Source organism: Podarcis cretensis, assembly GCF_951804945.1.
Source record: "Podarcis cretensis genome assembly, chromosome: 17".
NCBI lineage: Eukaryota > Metazoa > Chordata > Lepidosauria > Squamata > Lacertidae > Podarcis > Podarcis cretensis.
Window position 1 is genome coordinate 43,022,407 of NC_137187.1, and position 23,138 is coordinate 43,045,544.

The 23,138-nt window shown below is 44.6% G+C and overlaps 1 protein-coding gene across 19 annotated transcripts in view; it reads left to right on the forward strand.

Moving 5' to 3' along the window:
• Positions 1-23,138, forward strand: part of LOC307206175 (methyl-CpG-binding domain protein 1-like) — a 178,695-nt gene that overhangs the window by 21,956 nt on the left and 133,601 nt on the right. For 17 of the 19 annotated variants that reach the window (XR_013834300.1, XR_013834301.1, XR_013834302.1 and 14 more), the window contains 7 exons: positions 3,379-3,493; positions 4,538-4,585; positions 5,442-5,761; positions 16,203-16,288; positions 19,998-20,038; positions 21,637-21,780; positions 21,948-22,082. Coding sequence is in view for 16 of the 19 variants with exons in the window: in XM_079958994.1 (XP_079815120.1) it covers positions 3,379-3,493; positions 4,538-4,585; positions 5,442-5,761; positions 16,203-16,288; positions 19,998-20,038; positions 21,637-21,780; positions 21,948-22,082 (889 nt within the window). In the remaining 3 variants the exon portion in view is untranslated. Of the gene's footprint in view, positions 1-3,378; positions 3,494-4,537; positions 4,586-5,441; positions 5,762-15,574; positions 15,668-16,202; positions 16,289-19,997; positions 20,039-21,636; positions 21,781-21,947; positions 22,083-23,138 lie in introns of all 19 variants that reach the window. The other 2 variants (XM_079958993.1, XM_079958999.1) reach the window with 2 other exon arrangements.

A 23,138-nucleotide genomic window follows, 5' to 3' on the forward strand; every position in this document is an offset into this window, starting at 1 on the left:
ACCAAAAATTCTCATGTGTTTGGTGTATGGTTTCTTGCCAAACATCTTTTCATAGGGGGTACAACCAATTGCTGAAGATAACCTGCGATTATAACTGTAAACAAAACAAGCCAAAGATTCCGCCCAATAACTCTGGAAGATTGGCATCATGCAGCAAGGTTTTTAACCCTTGAAGCAATGTTTGATTTGCCCTCTCGCAAAGTCCATTCTGCCATGGCGAGCGAGGACTAGACAAATTATGTTGAATTCCTTTCTCAGTCAGAAAAGCTTCAAACTGCTGAGAAGTGAATTCCCCCCCCCGCGATCAGTGAAAAGATTCTTTATCTTCTTACCATGCACATTTTCCAACCAAGCACAGAATTCCTTGAACCTTGGGAAAGCCTCTGATTTCTGCTCGAGATTGTACACATAAATATACCTGGAAAATGCATCAATGAGAGCCATGAAGTACCTGTTTCCACCCAAAGGGGGCGACAGTGAACCAACCAAATCAGCATGCACTACCTGGTATGGTTCTGTAGCTTGCCTACTAGACACCTTACCTTTCACAGCCATTTTCACCTTGTTTGCTGCGCATGCCTTGCACTTCATGTGGTACCTGCAGGGTTTAATAGTCATACCTTCAACCAAGGCAGGCATTTTAGATACTGCCTCAAAATGTAAATGACCAAATTTCCTGTGAAAATCATGAATACATCCTGCATGCAAACTTTTGTTAGAACCTGCAATGCAACAAGTTTCATCCTGCACATCATCATCAAAATACAAAACAAACAAACGATCAACATATTCAGCATGCAATACATAATCGTTTTTCTTTGCGATGGTGCACTTCTTGTTCTTGAAGGAAACGTCAATGTTCCGTTCATTCAGCTGCGCAACACTGAGTAGATTGTGTGCAGCATCTGGAACGTAGAGAACATCTTGTATCAATAAGTCCAAACTGTGAAGAACAACAGTTCCGTAGCCTTGACTGGGGATCATGTGGTCATCCACCTGGTGAATTGCACCTTCCTGCGGTGTAAAAGACACAAACAGTCGCTTGTCGTTGCATATGTGTCTCGTGGCTCCTGAATCAATTACGAAGAACGATCTAGATGTCTTCTGGACCTTTGCAACCTTTGGAGAGAAGCGTGAGACCATTGCCTTGTGCTGCGTTGTCCTGGACACTGGACCTTTGCCTTTGCCTTTTCCACACGTTGAGCTTTTGCTGCGCTGCTCTGTCTTGGCCCTGGGAAATCTGCATTCCCTCTTCATATGGCCTAGACATCCACATGAGTAGCATTTCACTGCGTTCAAAGCTTTGGCGCCATCTGGTGGTTCCACTGCATTCTGGGATGACGTCTGTGAAGATTCCCCCTTACTCATGCAGCTAGCACCTTGCCTGTCCGCTTCATTCAGAATCACGGCAGTAACATGTGCTACTGTGATCTGAGCAGTTGGCTGAACAGCAATCTGAGTGGCAACAGACTCGCAACTTGAACCCAAAGAATGTAGTATCATGAAGGAATACACAGCCTCTGGAAAGGTGAGTCCCCTCTGTTGCAGCTCATGTCTCAGATTCTGCATCTCAGATGTGTACGAACACCTGCACCTTCAGCAAGTGCCATATCATGCAGCTTGGCATAGTAGAACAAAGAAGCACCAGCTTCTGTCCTCAAATGAGCATCTCTCAAAGTGTCCTAAATCTCTCTGGCTGAGGTCTTATCACGCAATAGGCATAACTCTTCTGGGGATACTATCAACGTAAGAGTTCCCCTTGCTTTGGAATCCTTAGCTGCCCATTCATCTGTCATCGGAGCTGGGGGGGGGTGCCTGTAATAACTTCAAACAGACCCTCTTTTCGCAGAAAAGCCTCTGTGTACAGTACCCACTCCGCATAATTCTTCTTATCGAGCTTTGGAATCCTGAAAGCATCCCGAAGGGCCGCCATAACTCTGGCATTAGCCTTCTGTGTCATTAATCAAGCTGCGTCTGAGTACAGCTGCTTCCAAAAGCACTTGTAAAAGCACTTTCGGTTTTCAAGCCTCCCAAGCCTTTGAGCCTGTGCCGCTGCAAACGGCTTGAAAAGTTCAAAGTTCAGCCATAAAGCCATTAATTAGGAGCTGGCAGGCTGCCCGGAGCAATGAGCACATACCTCTCATCAATCATCTTGACGCGCAGAGCATATAACTCCTGTTCCCTCCACCGTCCGTCATGATTCCGATGTCTGGGCCCATAACCAAAAATGTGAGATTTTGACCAGCTTTGGCCCATCTGAAGCTGATACAGGCTCATCTTATCTTGAGCCCAAGCAGAGTAGTCCACACAGCAGAAGGATAAGCAGTATGTGCTACATTCTTAACTTTATTTACACTCTATGCTGAGAGAATACAAACATGCATCCTGCCTCTGTGAGAGCAGAGAAGCAATCCCTCTTGGAAACAAAGAACACCGAGAGAACAGTGAAAAACAGGAAACCAGTATACGTCACATCCAGTCTCCCATTTCCCGTGGGAACCCAACAGTAACTCTGACTGTGGAATGTAAACAATTGTCTTGTGACAAGCATTTTGCTGCACAGTGAAGAAAGCAGAAACCAACAGAACATAAGGGGTCAGGCAGTCCTTAAGGTCTTTTGGGCACAAGTTGTTTTGGACTTTGTGAGTTAACCTGGCCCAGTAGCAACTGGGCAACCAGTTCAGCTCAGCAGAGGAGTTGACATGTTGCAACTAATCTGCTCCTGTGGGCAGACTGGCTGCTGCATTCTGCTGCAGCTTCTGGATCAGCTACAAAGGTAGCTTCCCATAAAGTGTGTTGCAGTTAGCAAGCCTTGAGGTTACCATTGCATAGGCCACTGTGGTCAAGCTGCCAGGATCCAGGAATGGTTGCAGCTTGTGGACCAGCTGGAGCTGATAGAAAGCACTGCTACTCAAAGGTCACTGGGGACTCTAGTGACAGGGCTGGGTCAAAGAGGATACCCTGACTATTGAGTTGCTCCTTCAGAGAGAGTGCAACCCCATCTGGAACATGTGCAGGGTCTATTTCCTGGACACAGGAACTACCCATCCACAAGGCCTCCATTGTTCTAGGATTTAAGCTATGTTTCTTGACCCTCAGTCCACCTCTGCATCCAAGTAGAGCACAACCGCAGTACATGACAAAACAATAGGATTCTTAGCTTCCGTGTCAGTGGTGTGCACATCCAAAAAGTTTCAAATAAAGTTAGAAATCTCCCTTGCATTGAGCAACACTTGAAATCTTACCTGATCCACATCCCTTTGTTGAGATCAGAGTGTCCCTTGTGCACTGTTATGCAAATATCCCAGCTCACTCCTACTTTCACTGTGCTGCTTTTTTACACATCTAACAGCTGCTTCTCTCTTTCCCCCCTCATAGCCCCAGAGGAGAGAAAATCCGCAGTAGAGTGGAACTCCTGAGGTTACTGGGAGGATCACGGGATTTGACCGACTTTGATTTCAAGAAAGGGATTTATGTAGACCCAAGTGATGAGGTACTGATCCAAATAGTTTTGGTTCTGGTAGCAGAGGTAGCATTTTAGAAGTGAACTGATTGCAGTGACCTGCATATGCTCCCATATTTTATGCATGTTTAAGTGCGTTTTTGGAGGGAGAGACCCTTCCTTTTTTTAAAAAAAAAATTATGTCCCATCTTTTCTTCAAGGAGCTTGAGGTGGCATATGTGGTTATCCCATCCAATTTTATCCCTACGACAGCTCTGTAGACTGAGAAATGGCGACTGGCTCAAGGTCACCCAGTAAGCCTTCCATGCCTGGACAAGGTGCTCCCCTGTTCCTATAGGTACCAATAGCCCTGATGCACTGATTGTGTAGTCCAGGAATGGGGAGCCTGTAGTCCTCAATACATAGCTGAACTCTGTGGGAACAAAGTCCAATCCAGTTCAGGATTCTTTTCTCACATTGGCCAGCCCATGGGAAGCCATCAAGCATGTCATGAATGCAATCACACTCTTCTCCCCATGATTCCAAGCATGAGTTGTGCCGGCTAAGGCCGATGGGAGCTGGGCTTCCAACTCCTACCTAGGGGACCTTAGGTTCCCCATCCTTGGTGTAGTGCAACCTGCTCTTGGTCAGTTTTGTTAGGAGGCCTCTAGGGTTACAGATGTTTCCTTGGGTTAGATGTGCATGAAAGTTCAAGTCTTCTACCTCAGTCTTCTTTGTCTGTTGGACTGCATTGATACCCTAAGCTTATAAATTGCTAGTTCATAAACCCAGTAGCACTTGGAACTGAGAGCCAGTGTGGTGTACTGGTTAAGAGCGGTAGACTCGTAATCTGGTGAACTGGGTTCGCGTCTCTGCCTCTCCACATGCAGCTGCTGGGTGACCTTGGGCCAGTCACACTTCTCTGAAGTCTCTCAGCCCCACTCACCTCACAGAGTGTTTGTTGTGGGGGAGGAAGGGAAAGGAGAATGTTAGCCGCTTTGAGACTCCTTCGGGTAGTGATAAAGCAGGATATCAAATCCAAACCCTTCTTCTTCTAATGGTCTTCTCCTTTTTCACTGCTTTCTCCTGCTGCAGCCCCAGCTCCTACAACCCCTCCCACCCACTGGAGGAGGTCAACAGCAGGTGAGTGTGCTGTCTGCTGAGGCCAGATCTAGACTGGCTGTTGAATGTCATCTGGAAGAACTATATGGGGGAGGATGAAGAAAGAAGGAAGCTATCAGCACAACCGCTTTCCTTTTTTGCTGTGGGGATTGCTTTTGCATAGCTGGGCAGAAGCTTCCCAGATGGGTATTTTTGGAAGGGGAATTATTGTGGCGTGATTGTGTTTTTAAACTTCCAAGCAGAGTTTTGGCAAGCTTCACAATGGTGGAACCACCTGATGGCAAAGCCAAAACGTGCCCAGATGGTAAGTGAGGCATGTTCCCAGGACCGCTTAATACGGATTAGTTGCCTCCTGTTGTGCTCCATAAGGATGGTTGTCTCCCTTGCTTTTCATGCATAATTATTAGCAAAGTAGGGTTTCTAAGCTATGATTGTGAGTCCACAGCTTTAGTAGTCTTTACCAATTACGTGCTACAAGATTATAGCCTTGATCTCTGACATGAAGAGTAAAAGGCAGTGGCCTGCATGATGATGATGCTGGCTTGTTCACTTAGCCTGCATTTAGCAAAGAGGAATGCCAAATGGATCTGGTGAGTAGATTAGGTTCCCTGGGTTTGAAACTCTAGGGAAGCAGGAAGTGTTTAGAAAAGGGGGTTGCTCTGTGCTGCTCCCATCCTTCTCTTCTTCTAATTAGCCCATAGGGAAATTGATGGAGCCTTCTGTATTGGGAAAGATAGGACTCCTGTTTATAGGTCAAACCATGGCATTGAGGTGGAGGAGAAGGATGAATCCCCTTGACAGCTGTCCTTCCTTAGGGTATGGCTCATGCTTTGTAAACCATTGCTTTAGACTACACTGCCTGTTTCTTCTTCTATAGGTCAAAAAGGGTAGTAAAAGGCATCTTCCACCTCTGGCAGCAGCCACCCCTCCACTCAAGAAGCCTCCTGATTTGCAAGTGTTTGAAGAGCCTCCAGACAAGGAGGTTCCAGACCAGAACCCCCCCCAAATGGAACTGGAGTTGCCAGTAGAAGCACCTGCCGCTATTCTGGCTGAGCAGCAAGAACTTCTAGTTGCTGCAGACCAGCCAGCCATGAAGCCCCACAAGCGCCGATGTCGGAAGCAGCTTCCAGCCCTCCTTCCTCCGGGAAAAATGGGCAATGTGACAGTGGAAGAGGCCAACCCAGAGGAACCTGTAGTGTGAGCATCTCCCTCTTTTGCTTTCCTCTTGTTGCAGTGGAGAGCCCAGGCTGTTTCAGAAACCTTAAATGTCAAGACAGGACTCACAGAGACTAAAGAAAACAAATGATTATAATTGGTAGGAGGCTCTCAAAAATCTGATTGGTGTATTCTCATGCTTCTTTTTAAAACAAACAAATCTTCTTCTGCTCTACCTTAGAGGTTTTGTGAGGGGTTGACATCTCTGTTCCATTCCCACTCCTCTGAGGCTTCAGATTTTGAACATTTGCTCCCCATTCTCTCTCATCAGGAGTGTTCAGCAACACTTGAGTTGAAGGAGCTGCTATTTATTTATTGCATTTATGAATTGCTCTTCCTCCAGAAGGAGCCCAGGGTGATGTTCAATAAGATAAAACAAGATACACCATTGAATAAAACACATACAAATAACAGCAAGCATTGTGGGTGTGCCAAAATCAAATAGGGGTAAAGCTTTATTAGGACCAATAAAATGTCACAAAATGGAGAGCAAGTGCTTGCAGTTTCCAGAACTTTTCTTAAACTCCGTACAGCAAAGCTGGTATGGAGTGTGTGTCCTATAGGAAGAGAGAAAGCTTGGATGTTATATTGAAGCCCCAAAGTCTGGAATTTTTCTTTGCATCTTAAGATAGCAGGCAGGTAGTGCTAAGCAGACTTAATTATAATGTTATGGTCCTAGCAGCGACTACAGTAATTTTAAGATAATCAAAGCCTGCTGGGATGAAACTATAGCTGTTCCCTCATTTTTTGAGAATAATATAAAAAGTATTTTGTTTTTTATATGTATTGGAAGCTGCCCAGAGTGGCTGGGGCAACCCAGCCAGGTGAGCAGGGTATAAATAATAAAATCATCATCATCATTCATTGTGCTGGTTGCCAGTAACTAAACTCAGAGATGTAGACAGAACCCCACAGGTGCAGGGAATGTTGTATTGCCAAGTAAAATTCCTGAAGTGTTTTGAATGTGGCAGTATCTGAGGATGATGAGGAGCTAAAATATGGAAATAATGGGTGGAATTCACCAAAGGAGTACTGTCAGTGGAAGCTACAAGGATATGGACAGGCCTCTTGGACTTGTGAAACCAACCACCTGTCTCCTTGATCCTTGCCCATCCTGGCTTATAAAAACTAGCCGAGAAGGGCTGGGTGATGGGCTTCGCAGGGTGGTGACTGCTTCTCTCTGTGAGGGAGCCTTCCCAGACCCGCTGAAAGAGGCAGTTATCAAACTTCTTAAAAAACCACCGCCCAGTCTCAAATCTTCCATTCTTGGGCAAGGCGACTGAGTGAATGGTTGCTGAACAACTCCAGGCACCCCTGGAAGAAGTGGACCATTTGGATCCCTTCCAGTGAAGATTCAGGCCTCACCATGGGACTGAAACTGCCTTGGTCACGCTGGTCGATGATCTCCGGAGGCGGGCTAGGGACAAAAGTGAGAGCTGTTTACTAGTTCTGCTGGATCTCTCAGCGGCTTTTGACACCATCGACCATAACATCCTTCTGGACCGTCTAGAGAGACTGGGAGTTGGGGGCACTGTTATATAGTGGTTCTGCTCCTAACTCCTGGGCTGCATTCAGAAAGTGGTGTTAGGGGATGAGTGTTCAGACCCCTGGGCTCTCACTTGTGGGGTGCCTCAGGGTTCTGTCCTCTCCCCTATGCTTTTCAACATCTACATGCAGCCGCTGGGAGAGATCATCAGGAGGTTGGGCTGGGTGTTCATCAGTATGTGGATGATACCCAGCTCTACCTTTCTTTCAAATCAGAACCAGTGAAGGCGGTGAAGGTCCTGTGTGAGTGTCTGAAGGTGGTTGGAGGATGGATGGCAGCTAATGGATTGAGGTTGAATCCTGCAAGACAGAAGTACTGTTCTTGGGGGACAGGGGGTGGGCTGGTGTGGGGGACTTCCTGGTACTGAATGGGGTAACTGTGCCCCTGAAGGACCGGGTGTGCAGCCTGGGAGACATTTTAGACTCACAGGTGTCCATGGAGGCGCAGGTCAATTCTGTGCCTATCTTTTTTTTTTTTTTTTAATAAATATTTATTGAGATTTTTTTTTAAATACCAAATGCAAAAATAATAAACAATATAACATGGATCATAACACATTTTTCAGAACTTCTTTGGACTCCCTCACGTCTCCCACTCCCACTTACATCATTATAATTTTTTTCCAGCAATTTAGCATCTTATTTATATTCTTAAATCTTGTTCAGTTAATTTAATCTAATCTCCAAAAATTTTGTGTTTCCCTCAATCTCACTTATCGTCAAATTCAAATCTAATTCAATGGTAGGCAATTATTTATGATCTAGCATCCTTCTTAGCATTCAACCAAATTACAATACTTTTGTAGATAGATCTTGAATTTCTTCCAATCTTCTTCAACCCTCTCTTCTCCCAGGTCTCGAATTCTGCCAGTCATCTCGGCCAGTTGCATATAGTCCATCAGCTGCATCTGCCACTCTTCCAGTGTGGGTAGATCTTGAGTTTTCCAGCTCTTAGCGATGAGTATCCTTGCTGCCGTTGTTGCATACATAAAAAATGTTCGGTCCTTCTTTAACACCTTCTGGCCGACAATGCCCAGAAGGAAGGCCTATGGTTTCTTAGTGAAGGTATACTTAAATACCTTTTTCAACTCATTATATATCATTTCCCAAAAGGCCTTCACTCTAGGGCAAGTCCACCAGAGGTGAAAGAATGTTCCTTCGTGTTCTTTACATTTCCAACATTTATTATCAGACAAATGGTATATTTTGGCAAGTTTAACTGGGGTCATGTACCATCTATATATCATTTTCATTACATTTTCCTTCAAAGCATTACATGCAGTGAAGTTCAGCCCAGTGGTCCACAACCTTTCCCAGTCCTCAAACATAATATTATGCCCAATATCCTGAGCCCACTTTATCATAACCGATTTAACCATTTCGTCTTGTGTATTCCATTTTAACAGCAAGTTATACATTCTTGAAAGTACCTTAGTCTTAGGCTCTAACAGTTCTGTTTCCAACTTCGATTTCTCCACCTGGAACCCTAACTTTTTGTCATTTTTAAAGACTTCTTTAATCTGAGCGTAGTGTAGCCAGTCTCGCACTTTATCCTTCATTTTCTCCAAACTCTGCAATTTCCAATTATCTCCGTCTTTTTCTAATATTTCCCAATATTTTGGCCATTTGGCCTCCATATTGGGTCTTTTTCGGGCCTTAGCTTCCAGAGGTGAAAGCCACCTCGGAGTTTTGTTTTCCAGTAAGTCTTTGTATTTTGTCCAGACATTAAAAACTGCTTTCCTGACAATATGGTTCTTAAAGACCTTATTGATCTTAACCTTATCGTACCATAGATATGCATGCCAACCAAAAGCATTGTTAAACCCTTCCAAATCCAATACGTCAGTGTCTTCGAGAAGTAGCCAGTCTTTTAGCCAGCAAAAGGCTGCGGCTTCATAGTACAACTTTAAGTCCGGCAGGGCAAAGCCCCCTCTTTCTTTCGCATCAGTTAGTATCTTAAACTTAATTCTGGGCTTTTTGCCCTGCCAGACAAATTTAGATATATCTCTCTGCCACTTCCGGAAGCACTCTGTTTTATCCACAATCTGCAATGTTTGAAACAAAAACAACATCCTTGGCAATACATTCATCTTAACGGCAGCAATTCGGCCTAATAAAGAAAGCTTCAATTTTGTCCAACTATCCAAATCTCTCTTAATTTCAAACCAACATTTTTCATAGTTATCCTTAAATAGACTCAGATTTTTTGCTGTTATATTTACCCCTAGGTACTTTACTTTTTTGACCACAGTTAGTTCTGTTTCTCTCTGAAACTGTTCCGACTCTACATCTGTCAGATTTTTCCCCAACACCTTAGTTTTCTGTTTATTTAGTTTAAATCCCGCCACCCGACCAAAATCTTGGATCAGTTGTAATACTCTTTTTGTACTAGATTCTGGCTCCTGCAAGGTCAGAACTAGGTCATCTGCAAAAGCTTTGAGTTTATATTGTTTCGCTCCGACCTGAATCCCTTCCACCAACCGGTCCCCTCTAATCATATTCAAGAGCACCTCCAGAACTGATATAAATAACAAAGGGGAAATCGGGCAGCCTTGTCGTGTTCCTTTTTCAATTTTAAACTCTTCAGTGACCACATCGTTTACTATCAATTTAGCCTTTTGTTCTGAATATATTGCATCAATCCCATTCTCAAAACCCCGACCCACTCCCATTTCTTTTAAATTTCCCTTCATAAATTTCCAAGAGATATTATCAAAGGCCTTCTCCGCATCTATAAAGATTAACACTGCTTTTGTGTTTATATCAGTTTGCAAAAGCTCCAAAATGTCAATAATGTTCCTTGTATTGGCGAACATGTGTCTACCTGGGAGAAAGCCTGCCTGGTCTTTATGAATTACTTCGTTTAAAACTTTTTTGAGTCTACTTGCCAAAACGTCTGCAAATATTTTGTAATCCACATTTAAAAGGGAGATGGGACGGTAGTTCTTAAGTTGTGTCTTTTCAGCTTCCGATTTTGGTATCAATGTGATGAAAGCTTCCTTCCACGATTCCGGCGCCCTCCTCCCCTCCATAATTTCGTTGCTAACCTCCATCAATGGTTGAATCAAATGGTCTTTTAATATCTTATAATACTTGGAGGTTAGCCCATCTGGCCCTGGAGATTTGCCCAGTTTCATGTTTTGAATGGCTTGTTCAATTTCTTGGCATGTTATTTTACTGTTCAGGAGAGATCTATTCTCTTGTGACAACTTTTTGAGTCCATTTTTCTCCAAAAATTGTTTAATCTCGACCTCATTCTGCGGCCCTTGGGTGTATAATTTTTTGAAATATTTCCAAAAACACTTTCTTTTTTTTTTTTTTAAGTACTTTTTATTCAAGTTTTGAAAATACACATGTCTATACAAATATACGCTATACAGATCATCATATCACCCAACTTACAAGCATACATATAGATATACAAAAGCATACATGTAGATATACAAGCATACATGTAGATATACAAAAAAGAAAGAAAGAAAAAAAAGAAAAAAAAAAGAAAGGAAAAAAAAAAAAACCTTTGGACTTTAGTTAGTCCTGGACTTCCCTCCACCCTATTGGTAAGTATCAAATAATCCTACATTCACGTATTTTCTCTTAAATTTAAATATTAGTTATTCTCTGTTAGAGTTAATCGAAGCCCACCAGTGTCATCTACAATTTATTTTCAGTATATTTCCAGTATTTACTCCAATTTTTATGAGATATTTGCTCATCTTGGTCTCGTATTCTAGCCGTTAGTCTAGCAAGTTCGGCGTATTCCACCATTTTAACTTGCCAGTCACTTATATTAGGTATAATTTCCGTTTTCCAGTTTTGTGCCAGCATGATTCTTGCGGCTGTGGTGGCGTAGAGGAATATATTCTTATCTTATCTTTCTAATCTCCGTGGGGTTCTGAATACTTCTTCCTTCAATTTCCAAATTTGTAACTGTATTCAATTTTTGTCTCTTCTTCAACTGCCAGGCTAGCAGTTTCCCACATTTATTTGCCGATTCAAAGGTTTTTTGTTTCATTAATTTAATCTTCTACTCTATTTCCTGATTTATCAGTTTAGAGTACTGTGCTTGATAGAGTTTGATTTCTCTCAAGATCGGCAGGGACTTCGGGTTTGATCTTAGCTTCTTCTCTAATTCTTTTATTTTCTCCAAAATCTTATCTTTTCTGTCATTTTGTGTCCTCTTCCTTGCAGCATTCTGTTGTATCAAGAACCCCCTCATCACAGCTTTACTTGCATCCCAAATAATTCTTTTTTCCACCGTAGTGTTCATATTTATCTCAAAGTAGTCCTTCAATGCTTTCTGGGCCTTCTTAATAATCTCCTGATCTCTGAACAAGTTGTCATTCATCTTCCATCTAAAGGATCCAGTTGGTAATAGTATCATATCCATTTTCAGTGCATTATGGTCGGAGCAGGTTTTTGGGCAGATTTCCACCTTTCTGACCTTCGGTGCCAGACCTCTAGTTATCCATATTTGGTCGATTCTTGTCCAAGTCAGCTGAGCTTTAGAGAAGAAAGTTCCTTCTTTTCCCAAGGGGTTCTTCGTTCTCCAAATGTCAATCCAGTCCATATTGTCAGTCAGTTCAAAAAAGGTCTTTGGTAGTCTGCCATCTTTTGTAACATTCTGGCTTTGTGACTTATCCATGTTAGTTGATACGACCCCGTTCATGTCTCCCATCATGATGATGTTGTCATAATCCAGATATTCCAGCATAGTCTCATGCAACTTCTTGAAAAATTCCGACTTCCCTTCATTTGGTGCATAAATTCCTAATATCAAAATCTTTTCTCCTTGATGTTGTATTTCAATTGCCAAAATTCTTCCATATTCATCTTTAAATAAGAATTTAGGTGACAGGCTCTCTTTTGCATATATCACCACGCCTCTCTTCTTTACTTTGTCTGAAGATATAAATTCCTGACCAAGTCTTTTGTTTATTAATACTTTCCTATGGAGCCTAGTCACATGTGTTTCTTGTAAGCAAATAATGTCCAATTGTTCCTTTTTCAATATATGAAAAATTTTCCTTCTTTTTTCCGGAATGTTACAGCCATTTATATTCCAACTCAAAAGTTGCAGAGACATCCTGGATAAGTCTGGTTATTTTTCTGGGGGTAGTACCTTGTTCGCTGGGTCTTCAGAATCCGAGGGTGCAGGCACCTCTGGTACTACAGGCCCCGAGGGTAGTTCCAATCCTTTTTGGAGGTCCTCTCCGTGCGCAGTCAGAAATTTGTCTCTATCTTCCAGTGATCTGATTTTAATCTTCTTCCCTCTAAAAGTAAAAGATAATCCTTGAGGAAAATCCCACCTGAAGATAATTGTATTGCTCCTTAACAATCTTGCTAGTTCCAAATAGTCAGATCTAAGGTCCAACAGTTGTTTAGGAATATCCTTGAAAATTTCGATTCTTTTGTCCAGAATATCCAGTGACTTTCCGTAATGTAGACCCAAAATCTTGTCCCTTTCCTCCTTTGATCTCAGTATTATTAAACAATCTCTGGGCTTCTCTCTCTTTATAAGTCTTCCAAGTCTGAAGGCTGATACAATTTTAAAGTCTTTTTCCTCTAAGTTCCAAAACTTGGAAAATTCTTTGGTCAGGAACTCAGCTAGGTTGCCTTCTTCCACCTCTGGTACCGACCTTATCCTTAAATTGGTCTGTCTATTCTGTAGTTCTAACATAGAAAGATAGGTCTGATGTTCACCTACTTGTTTACTGAGTGGTCTTACCTCTTTCTCTAAATTTCCCAATCTTTGGCTGGTATCTTCAGCCAATTTCCGATTTTCACCTGCAGTCTCCTTCAGTTCTCCAATTGCTTGCACATTCTGTGCAACTTGTCCAGTTAGTCTATTTAGACATTCAGTATTATGATCAATTTTAGCTGTTTGCTGATCAGCTTTTTTATCCAAAGATTCCACTTTTTTATCCAAAGATTCCAATTTTTCAAGAATTTTCTCTAAAGTGGAACTGATTTCTCCTGAGGCCATCTCTTCCGATTGAAATTCCTCAGTTTCTGCCCGTGGCAGAGAAGCAGCTTCTTTCTCAGAAGTCAGAGTAGGCAAAGTAAGCACAGTAGGCACGGATGATCTGCGTGCCTGGGAGACTGCGGTTAGAGTTGTTTGTCTGGTTCTCGGTCCCTTTTTTCTTGCGCCACTCATTCCAGAGTTATCTAAAATTCAAGGTCAAGCTGAGTTGTTCCCATGAGAAAGCAGCGGCCCAGATGGTAATAGTCAAACAGGAGGCCGGGAAAAGGAAAGTAAAACAATGTCACTGCTATTAATCCTAAATCCTCTAGGGGGAGCTTAAAATGTCTTTAGGAAAGAAGACAATTCCAATAAAAATAATATAATCCCATTTAATGTCCGAGAACCTTCAATAAGGTAACTTTTAGCAGAGTTAGTGTTTAAAAAGTCACAGTATTTCAGACAGTGCTTGCTGGTATTCCAGAAGATGCTTCAAAGTAGCCAGTTCAAACTCCCTCAGATTGTTTCAAAGTTTAAGTTCAAAAGTATCCAGCCCTGCAAGCTGGCTGCTCAGTTGCTCAGGCAGTTCCAGCACCTGGGTTTCTTGCTTAAATTGTAATCCAAATAGAAGAGAGGTATCACAGTCCACATAAGAGTCATATAATCAATTACTTAAAGTCCTTATTCTGTTTAAAAATAATTTCCACGGGTGTCCAGATCAGTTAGATTAAAAGTTCACTCTTTGCCTCCACTTCTCCGGCTCTTTGCTTAGTGATTCAATGACAGCGGAAGACGGACTTCCTATTTTTCGTCACTCCGCTTTCAGCCAAATTAAGTACTTTAGGTACTTTAAGTCCCGAAACTTTTAAAGTCCATTTACTCACGGGTTGTTGTTTTCCGAATCTGTAGTTTAGGAAGAAAGGACAGCGCTCACCGGCAGCAGCAACGCGGCTTCACTCCGCCGATTGCGGAACGATCCACAGCGCCGCAACCCCCTCCGCGATCCGGAGCCCCTTACGGGGTTCCTTCAACGTTTTGGGGGCTGCTCCTGGCGCCCGCCGGACCCCAAGACCACAGGCTTCTGCTGCCTGTGGTTTTCCAGAATGGGTCCCCGCTTCGCCGCAGCGGGAGACCCTTTTTCGGCGGAGCTTCCCTTCCCCAGCTAGGAAAGGGCAGCCATTGCCGTTCGCGCCGCCTCCGGAAGTCCAATTCTCTGCCTATCTGCAGGCTGAGACCCTACCTGCCCTTGGACAGTCTTGCAGGAGTGGTACATTCTATGGTTATCTCTTGCTTGGACTACTGCAATGTGCTCTATGTGGGGCTACCTTTGAACCTTTGAAACTACAACTAATCCAGAATGCGGCAGCTAGAATGGTGACTGGGAGCGGCCGCCGGGACCACATAACACCGGTCCTGAAAGACCTACATTGGCTCCCGGTATGTTTCCGAGCACAATTCAAAGCGTTGGTGCTGACCTTTAAAGCCCTTAACGGCCTCGGCCCAGTATACCTGAAGGAGCATCTTCACCCCTATCGTTCTGCCCTGACACCGAGGTCCAGCGCCAAGGGCCTTCTGGCGGTTCCCTCACTGCGAGAAGTGAAGTTACAGGGAACCAGGCAGAGGGCCTTCTCAGTAGTGTCCCTGTGGAACACCCTCCCACCAGATGTCAAAGAGAACAACTACTACCAGACTTTTAGAAGACATCTGAAGGCAGCCCTGTTTAGGGAAGCTTTTAATGTTTGATGGGCTACTGTATTTTAATATTTTGTTGGAAGCCACCCAGAGTGGCTGGGGAAACCCAGCCAGATGGGTGGGGTATAAATTATTATTATTATTATTATTATTATTCCATTTGCACAGTGCACCTCCCCCCCCGCTCTTCCCCTGTGTGACCCTCCACGCACCCTGAAATTGGCCCTGGTGTGTTGAGAGAACCCCCAGATTTGGGGGGGGGAGAGGGGAGACTGATCATTCTGTCTGGCAAGCACAATTGACATAGGGCAACACTGAATTTGCAACACCCATTCTACATTAGAGATCTGGTTCATTAAATACAAGAGCATAATTTTTTTTGTTTGGGGTGGACATGGGTTCTTCCATGCTTAACCTACTTCAGAACCTAGAATAGTGTACAATTAGCCTTAAAAGTTTTATTTTCCCACTTGTCATTTTTTTGACATGTATCAGAGATTTTGCTTGACAGCACTACGAAAATTACCTGTACTTGATGTCTTCTTCCTTGTACACTGCTAAAAACTACTGCCCTTTCCTCCTTTTGGAATAATTAGGTTAGGCAAGGACTCGGAAGGCAGAAAGGCACGGAGAAGCTTGGATCAGAAGCCAAGTTACTACACGCCTCCCACTTCCACTTGCCTGACCAGGTAGCTGATTGTAACTATGATAGCACTTCCATAGGTGTGCTCTGGAGTACACTGTGACCCTGCCTGGTAAGGGTTGTGTAAGAGCATTTCAAAGCCTGAATGCCTCTTATTCCAAGTGCCAAGTGCTTGCTCAAGGCCTCGCATATGGAATCCCTTCTAAATGTGGGGCAATTGTAGCATCACTTCCTACCCAGTTTGTGTCAGCCACAGATGCCTGAGAAGCAAAGAAACTTGCCTCCATCATGTTCCAGTCACTTGGCTGAGTTCTCCTTGCTTTGGAGGTCCAGGGTAGGCTTTGCTGTCTGAAGGCTGAAGACCAGGGACAATCGCAAGAAAGCTATCGGAACAATCATGGACACCATGTTGTTTCAGTCCTTAGTGCTATATTTAATGATATACATTTGTGTTGCAAGAATCATTTTGAGGGGCTCTTGGGCCTTTAGAGTGAGATATAAGCAAACACATAAGAAACATATAGGGCTGGAGATGCTTTGTTGGGACTGTTGCTCCTAACTTTTCCTGTTTCTTCTTCCAGATGCTGTGCCAGCTGCCAAGGACAGTTCCCAGGAGTGATGCTCCCCTCCCAGAGACGCTGTCGGTGGCTCTGCCCAGATTGCAGAGGTTTGTACTTAAAGAAAAGCAGGACACACAAACCCAAGTCCACGGAAGTAAAACACAAGTGCTCGAGGAGATCTCTGCTCTGTCTCCACAATTGAGAATAATTGAATTCTACTAGCTAAGGATGCCGGATGGCTGAATCATGACCCTGTAAACATATACATGGGTGTCAGAGCTGCCTCCAGGTCCCAGCTCACAGAGGACCAACGCTAGGCTGTAGTTATGTACAAAAGTCTTTATTGAGATTCAGTTTCCATTTTAAAGCCGCAGCGTGCAGCTCTACGTCCCGACCTTAGACCGGCGAAGTCCCGTCTGAGTCTCCTCCCCTTCCACACCAGTTTAAGACTCTCGCTTTGCTCCACCTCTTTCTAAGTTCCTTTCTCCTCTGGGCCCTCCTGCCCGCTAGGGTCTCATCCTTCCTGGACTCCTCTGACGCTGACCCTGACGATTCTTGCCCCTCCTTCCGGCGGGCTTTAGGACCTGGTTCCCTATCCGGGCTACCTTCTGTGCCGCTCGCCTGTACCTTTGAACTTGGCGCGCGCGCCCAGCCTGCAACTTTCCTCTTGACCGTTAACTCGCTCTCCGATGGAGGCGTGGTCAACCCTGACTCATCTTCTCTCGCTGGTGGTGCATATGTGGGCTCTGACACCTGGAACTCCTCCCCCCCACTGCGCTCTGGTGGGGAAGCTGGTCCTGATTTCCAACTGCTGCTCTGGGAGTCCCCGCTGGCCCCTTGCTTCTGGGGTGTCCCCCTTGGCTCGCCCCTTGCCCTGCCCATCGGCGCCCCCTTCTGTGAATCTTCCGATTCGCTGGAGAGGCTCATGGAATCTCTCGGGCTGCTGTCATATTCTCCTACGCTGCCCTCGGATTGCTCCCCCTCGCTCTCCATCTCTTCTCCTCCCTGCGCTCCCACTGAGTCCCTGACAATGGGCTTTCCCACTTCCTCAGCTAAGCTCTGTTGCCACGGCTTCTGCTCTGCTTGTTTAAACAAAGCCACTGATTTCTTGGAGTTTTGCGCAGTTGATCATTAGCTACTGCCCAAACATTTTCATGTCATACTTCTTTAATAATGAAAGTTGATTCTTTTGACATTGCATTGTGTGAAGCAGTGTTGCAAATGTCGATTGATGCAAGTCCCCAACCCCTTTTTTGCTGCTTTCCAAAAGCATGGTTGGAGCAGTATACTGAAAGCAGTCTGACTTTGATAAGCCTTTGAATGAATTAAGAGCTAAGCAGAGAATTCTTGCTTTTTATTTTATTATGTCCTGCTTTTCAGTCATGATTGGATCCCAATGTGGCTCACAGTAAAACAATCTGCATTAAGTACAATATATTGGGGAATTGAAAAAATGTACATTTATGAATTTTGAGTCTGCTTTGCTCTGTGCACTGATGGTTCTTAATGACTGGGGTAGGCAAGGGCTGCATTTAGGTTCTGTCATATTTTAGCAGAGGATCCATTTACTTTCTCACATAGTAATTAATGACTGGTAGCCAGCCATTCGGTTCTATGGCAGGGTGGGGAGCCTTAGCCCCCCCCCCCCATCTTCCATCATCCCTAGTCAGCATGGCCAGTGATCAGGAATGATGGGAGTCCAGTGCCCTCTGCCCCAAAAGCTGCTCTGGAGGCTGTTGCACAATGGGAAGTCCTTATGCTAACAGGATGACGTTGTTGGAGTCAAACCACGTGCTCCACCTTTGACCCTGTGACACAGGGATGGTCCTTTGGGGAATTCACCCCACCCAGGGTCTTTGCAGTGTAAGCTCTTGTTCTGCTGTACCCAAAGTGCCACAGTAATTGGTATTTTGCTAGTAATTACATGAACACCAGTAGACAGGGCAAGTTATCCCCCACCCCCAAGTAGTAGAGCATTTCCCTGGATAGGAGTTTTTAAAGGGTAGGTGCTGTAGCCAAAAAGATCCTGCTCTGCACTGATGCAGATCTCACTTCAGTTAAAGAAGGTACACTGAGCAGACTTTCACCCCACTCCACCTGCTGGATTGCAAATCCTTGGGAAATCTGCACAGTGGAAGATGCCTGTTAATACTAAAGGTTTATTTCTTGTTTTCTATGTATCTTTCAAACTACACCTAGAATCATAGAATCATAGAATTATAGAGTTGGAAGAGACCACAAGGGCCATCGAGTCCAACCCCCTGCCAAGCAGGAAACACCATCAGAGCACTCCTGACATATGGTTGTCAAGCCTCTGCTTAAAGACCTCCAAAGAAGGAGACTCCACCACACTCCTTGGCAGCAAATTCCACTGTCGAACAGCTCTTACTGTCAGGAAGTTCTTCCTAATGTTTAGGTGGAATCTTTTTTCTTGTAGTTTGGAACCATTGCTCCGTGTCCGCTTCTCTGGAGCAGCAGAAAACAACCTTTCTCCCTCCTCTATGTGACATCCTTTTATATATTTGAACATGGCTATCATATCACCCCTTAACCTCCTCTTCTCCAGGCTAAACATGCCCAGCTCCCTTAGCCGTTCCTCATAAGGCATCGTTTCCAGGCCTTTGACCATTTTGGTTGCCCTCCTCTGGACACGTTCCAGTTTGTCAGTGTCCTTCTTGAACTCTGGTGCCCAGAACTGGACACAGTATTCCAGGTGAGGTCTGACCAGAGCAGAATACAGAGCAGAATATTACTTCCCTTGATCTAGATGCTATACTCCTATTGATGCAGCCCAGAATTGCATTGGCTTTTTTAGCTGCCGCGTCACACTGTTGGCTCATGTCAAGTTTGTGGTCAACCAAGACTCCTAGATCCTTTTCACATGTACTGCTCTCAAGCCAGGTGTCACCCATCTTGTATTTGTATTTGCTCTCAAGCCAGGTGTCACCCACCTTCCTCTTCCTCATCTATCCCAGGGATGCGGAACCTGCAAGCTGTCCAGATGTTGAACAGTAACTCCCATCATCCCTGACCATTCACCCTGCTGGCTGGGGCTGATGAGGTTTGGAGTCCAGCAACAACTGGGAGGTCACAGGTTTGCCTTCCCTGTGTGAGCCCTTTCCTGTGCTCCCTTTCATAGAGGAGGGTCGGTTTCATGCTTCAGAAACATGGCTGGGAGACCTTTTCCTTGCCTTCATTTACTTCATTCCTCAGCTGCTTCATCTAACAAGCAGTGATGTGGAGTGGAATGTTTTTCTGTTTTCCTGTGGAAAATTTCCATTTCATATGATCATTAATAAAAATTAATGGATGCAAATTCCAAATGCCATATTAAGCAGGCTTGGCTATTTCAAAATTTTATTTACTAAATGCAAGCAAAATTGGCATGCTAAATTGGATAACTCTCTAGGGCAGGTGAAGGAAACTTTTGACCCCACCCCACCCCTGTGTGCTGAACTACATTTCACATTATCCCAGGCCATTGTCCATGCTTTCCAGGGTTATGGGAGTTATAGTTCAGCCGCACCTGCAGGGCCACAGGCGCTCAATATCTTCTCTAGGGCATCAGAAAATTATATCCAGATTAGCCATGTAAATGCGATTCAGTCTCTTCCCCACCCCCCATCACCGTTCAGAAGAATGGTAAGATGCCAGGTGTGGAACTATTGGATTGGTGCTCACTTCATACTCCTGGTAGCTTATCGGTTAACGTTGAATTATTTTCCTTGTGACTGACTTCCTTAGCACTGGGTGTTTGAGCCAATGTTTCTCTTTCTTGCACAGGATTTAATCTTTTCTTCCTGTTCCTCATTTCAGCTCAGAGAAGAGATTTCAATCGGGAGCAGAGATATTACAAGGTAAGATCTAGAGCTTACCAACATTTTTTGTTTACTTAGAAATATGAGTTGAAGTAGTGGGCGATGGGATCTTTGTGTGTAAACCCTGCTTTATATTATCAGGTTCTACACTTTGTGACAATCTCTCTGCCCCGCTGCCAAACACCTGCTGTCTACCTGCTGCAGGTGGGGGTGTCAGTGAGTGAAACTCCCATTGTTCTGGGCGCATTTTGCGACTGGGGATTTCATTAGCGCAAGCGGTTTTTGAGCTCTGGGTGCAGTACTGCGCCTAAGATTTCAGATTAAAACTGCAGAGTGGAAGGAAAGGAAGACCTTTTCTCCCTCCCCACTTCCAGCTACTTTCTGAAGACTGGAGAAGAGACCCTCTTAAGAATATTAGGGGGGTGGGCAGGGGGAGGACTAGACCATGTGAAAAAATGAACATAATATTTTAGCTGCAGTTCATTTATTTCCAGCTTTGTATTCTTGTTATAAAAAAGCATGCCTAGACATTCCATTGTTGCACCCATAACCTCGGTTTAAGGTGCCCTTTGGCTCCTCGCTTTCCTATCTCCGTTTCTAACCCGTGTGTGTGTGTGTTTAAAAGTGCCCCAGGCTGCAGCTGGCCTGCAGTGACTTGCACATGCCTAACCCTTTAGTGCTTTAAAATCCTCCTGTGCCTGTGCAGTAGGGATTTAAGAGATAAGTGTATATGTTTTATTCTCTTAAAAACACTTTCTGCCTTCAGTTGACAGAGGGACAGGTGGCTTTAAAATGCCACCCTCCCAGCCGGTTGATTGATGGGATATTCATTTTGGAAAAGGCTTGAAAACTCAAGTCACCCATTCAGAGAACAATGAAGACTTGGCCATGCCCTGGGATGCATTAGGGTTGTTAGCAGAGGTAAGGGACGTGTCTCCAGTTCTCAGATAGCAGTGGAGGACTTGAAGCTGCGTATTCTCTTGGATGCTATGCCACTGGGAGCCCCATAAATGACTGGGATAGATGTGTGATAAGCAGAGTTCAGTGACAAAGCTTTGTATGGCAGAAGGTCCCATGTTCAATCCCTGGCATCTTGAGTCAGAGGATTTTGCGTAAAGGGTCTCAGAAAAAAACCATGGTCTGAGACCTTTTGAGAGCTACTGCTTGAGTATAGAATCATAGAATCATAGAGTTGGAAGAGACCACAAGGGCCATTGAGTCCAACCCCCTGCCAAGCAGGAAACACCATCAGAGCACTCCTGACATATGGTTGTCAAGCCTCTGCTTAAAGACCTCCAAAGAAGGAGACTCCACCACACTCCTTGGCAGCAAATTCCACTGTTGAACAGCTCTTACTGTCAGGAAGTTCTTCCTAATGTTTAGGTGGAATCTTCTTTCTTGTAGTTTGGAAAGAAGATGCCACTGGGCTATGCAAACCCTGACTTACTACAGTATAAGGTAATTTCATCTATGGCCTGGTGAGTTTGTGTTAGAGGTTGGAGATGGTGTCCTTTTCTTGTGCTCTCCTTTGAGTCAGCCAGGGTGGCCAACGGGCTCACGGTGCAGCTTGGAGGTTCTGGGTTCATGGTGTTGCCTTCCCCGAATCCCTCCTCACCCCCTACCCTCTGCCCTTGCAGCAAATTGGTTGTGGTGTGTGCCAAGCCTGCCAGATGTCTCAGGACTGCGGCATCTGCAGTGTGTGTGTCCTGCGAGCCAAGAGCCCCGAGCTCCGCATTGGCATCAAATGTCTGCTGCGCCGATGCTTGAAGATTGTCAAAAAGGTACCACTGGCTGCTCCTTGCTTATTCCTCCCTTGTGTCCCTTTCCAGAAATTCTGCTGTTCCTTGTTCTTGGCCTCTCTGCCCCAAATGAACTTGGCAGCCATTTCAAGCCTTAACAGTCCTTTTGTCTCTCTTTCCTTTCTCCCCGCACTCCTTTCCCATTGCAGGGCCTTGAATGTGGTATGTGTCAGGCTTGCAAGATAACTGAAGACTGTGGGAGCTGCCACATCTGCTTGCGGAGGCAGAAACCAGGCATGAAGCGGCAATGGAAATGTCTCAAGCGCCGCTGCCTTAAACGCAAGGTGTGTATGCTTGGCCTGACTAGGTTCTGCATCCCATGAGAGTCTGTTGTACTTCTATCAGGGCACTGAGCAAAACAGGATGGGTGGGAAAGGAAGGAGAAGGGAGCAAAACAGGATAGGTGTGAAAGGTGTCAGGAGTTCATCCTACACTCGAGTAGGACCCTGGCAGAGACACATGCCCGACTGGCATGTTCTCTCCCTCCTGCTGGATCGTTCAGGAGCTTCATAAGCTTTCTTCAGCCTGAACATCACAGTGACTAATGCCAACCGACACTGGCACACTTAGGGATCCACAGAGTTTGCGCAACATGAGTGTGACAGACCTCAGCAACTCAGCATTTTGGCTAATCTACTTTATTTACATATAAACACACACGGAGCACTGCAACATGGCTCCCTCTCCCTTTTGCATCAGACAGCAAAGAGAAAAAGAACAAAGGACAATAGTCCCACTTCACGGAACACAGTAACACAAACATCCTGTCTCTGTCACTTCCCACTCTGTGGAGTCGAAACATATACGGTCACGTGAAAGACAACAATCCTATGACTGCAATCATGGAGCAGGAATTCTAACAAAAGGAAGGAGATGGGGGCATTGGGGCGGTGGACAAAACTGTGGTTATGACGTGGTTTTATCTTAGGCAACATGCTTCTGCTGTTGCACCTTTACTGGACCACGGCAAGTTTGGGTTGACTTCTATACTGTTTTCAGAACATTTCATTGGTTTTATAGGATTGCCTTTTGTGCTTTGTTTAGAGTGCTTCCCAAGTCCTAAAAACATGCATTTTGTCAATCCAATTTCTGTGCTCTAAAGCTGTTACTGAGATAACGGTTAAATTCTCTTGGATTCTCTTTCTTTTTAGTTGTACGTTCATAAAGGCAACAGTCATGTTTCACACAATGTAGCTTGCATTCCAGTTGTGTGGTGCTTATTGAATTTATCAGGTTCCCAACTTTGAAATTAAAGTAGATGAATATTCTTTGTGGAGTAATACCATTGCCTGAGAGCTTCTGTCTTCATGACGATTATATTTTTGGGTAAAGGAAAGTGC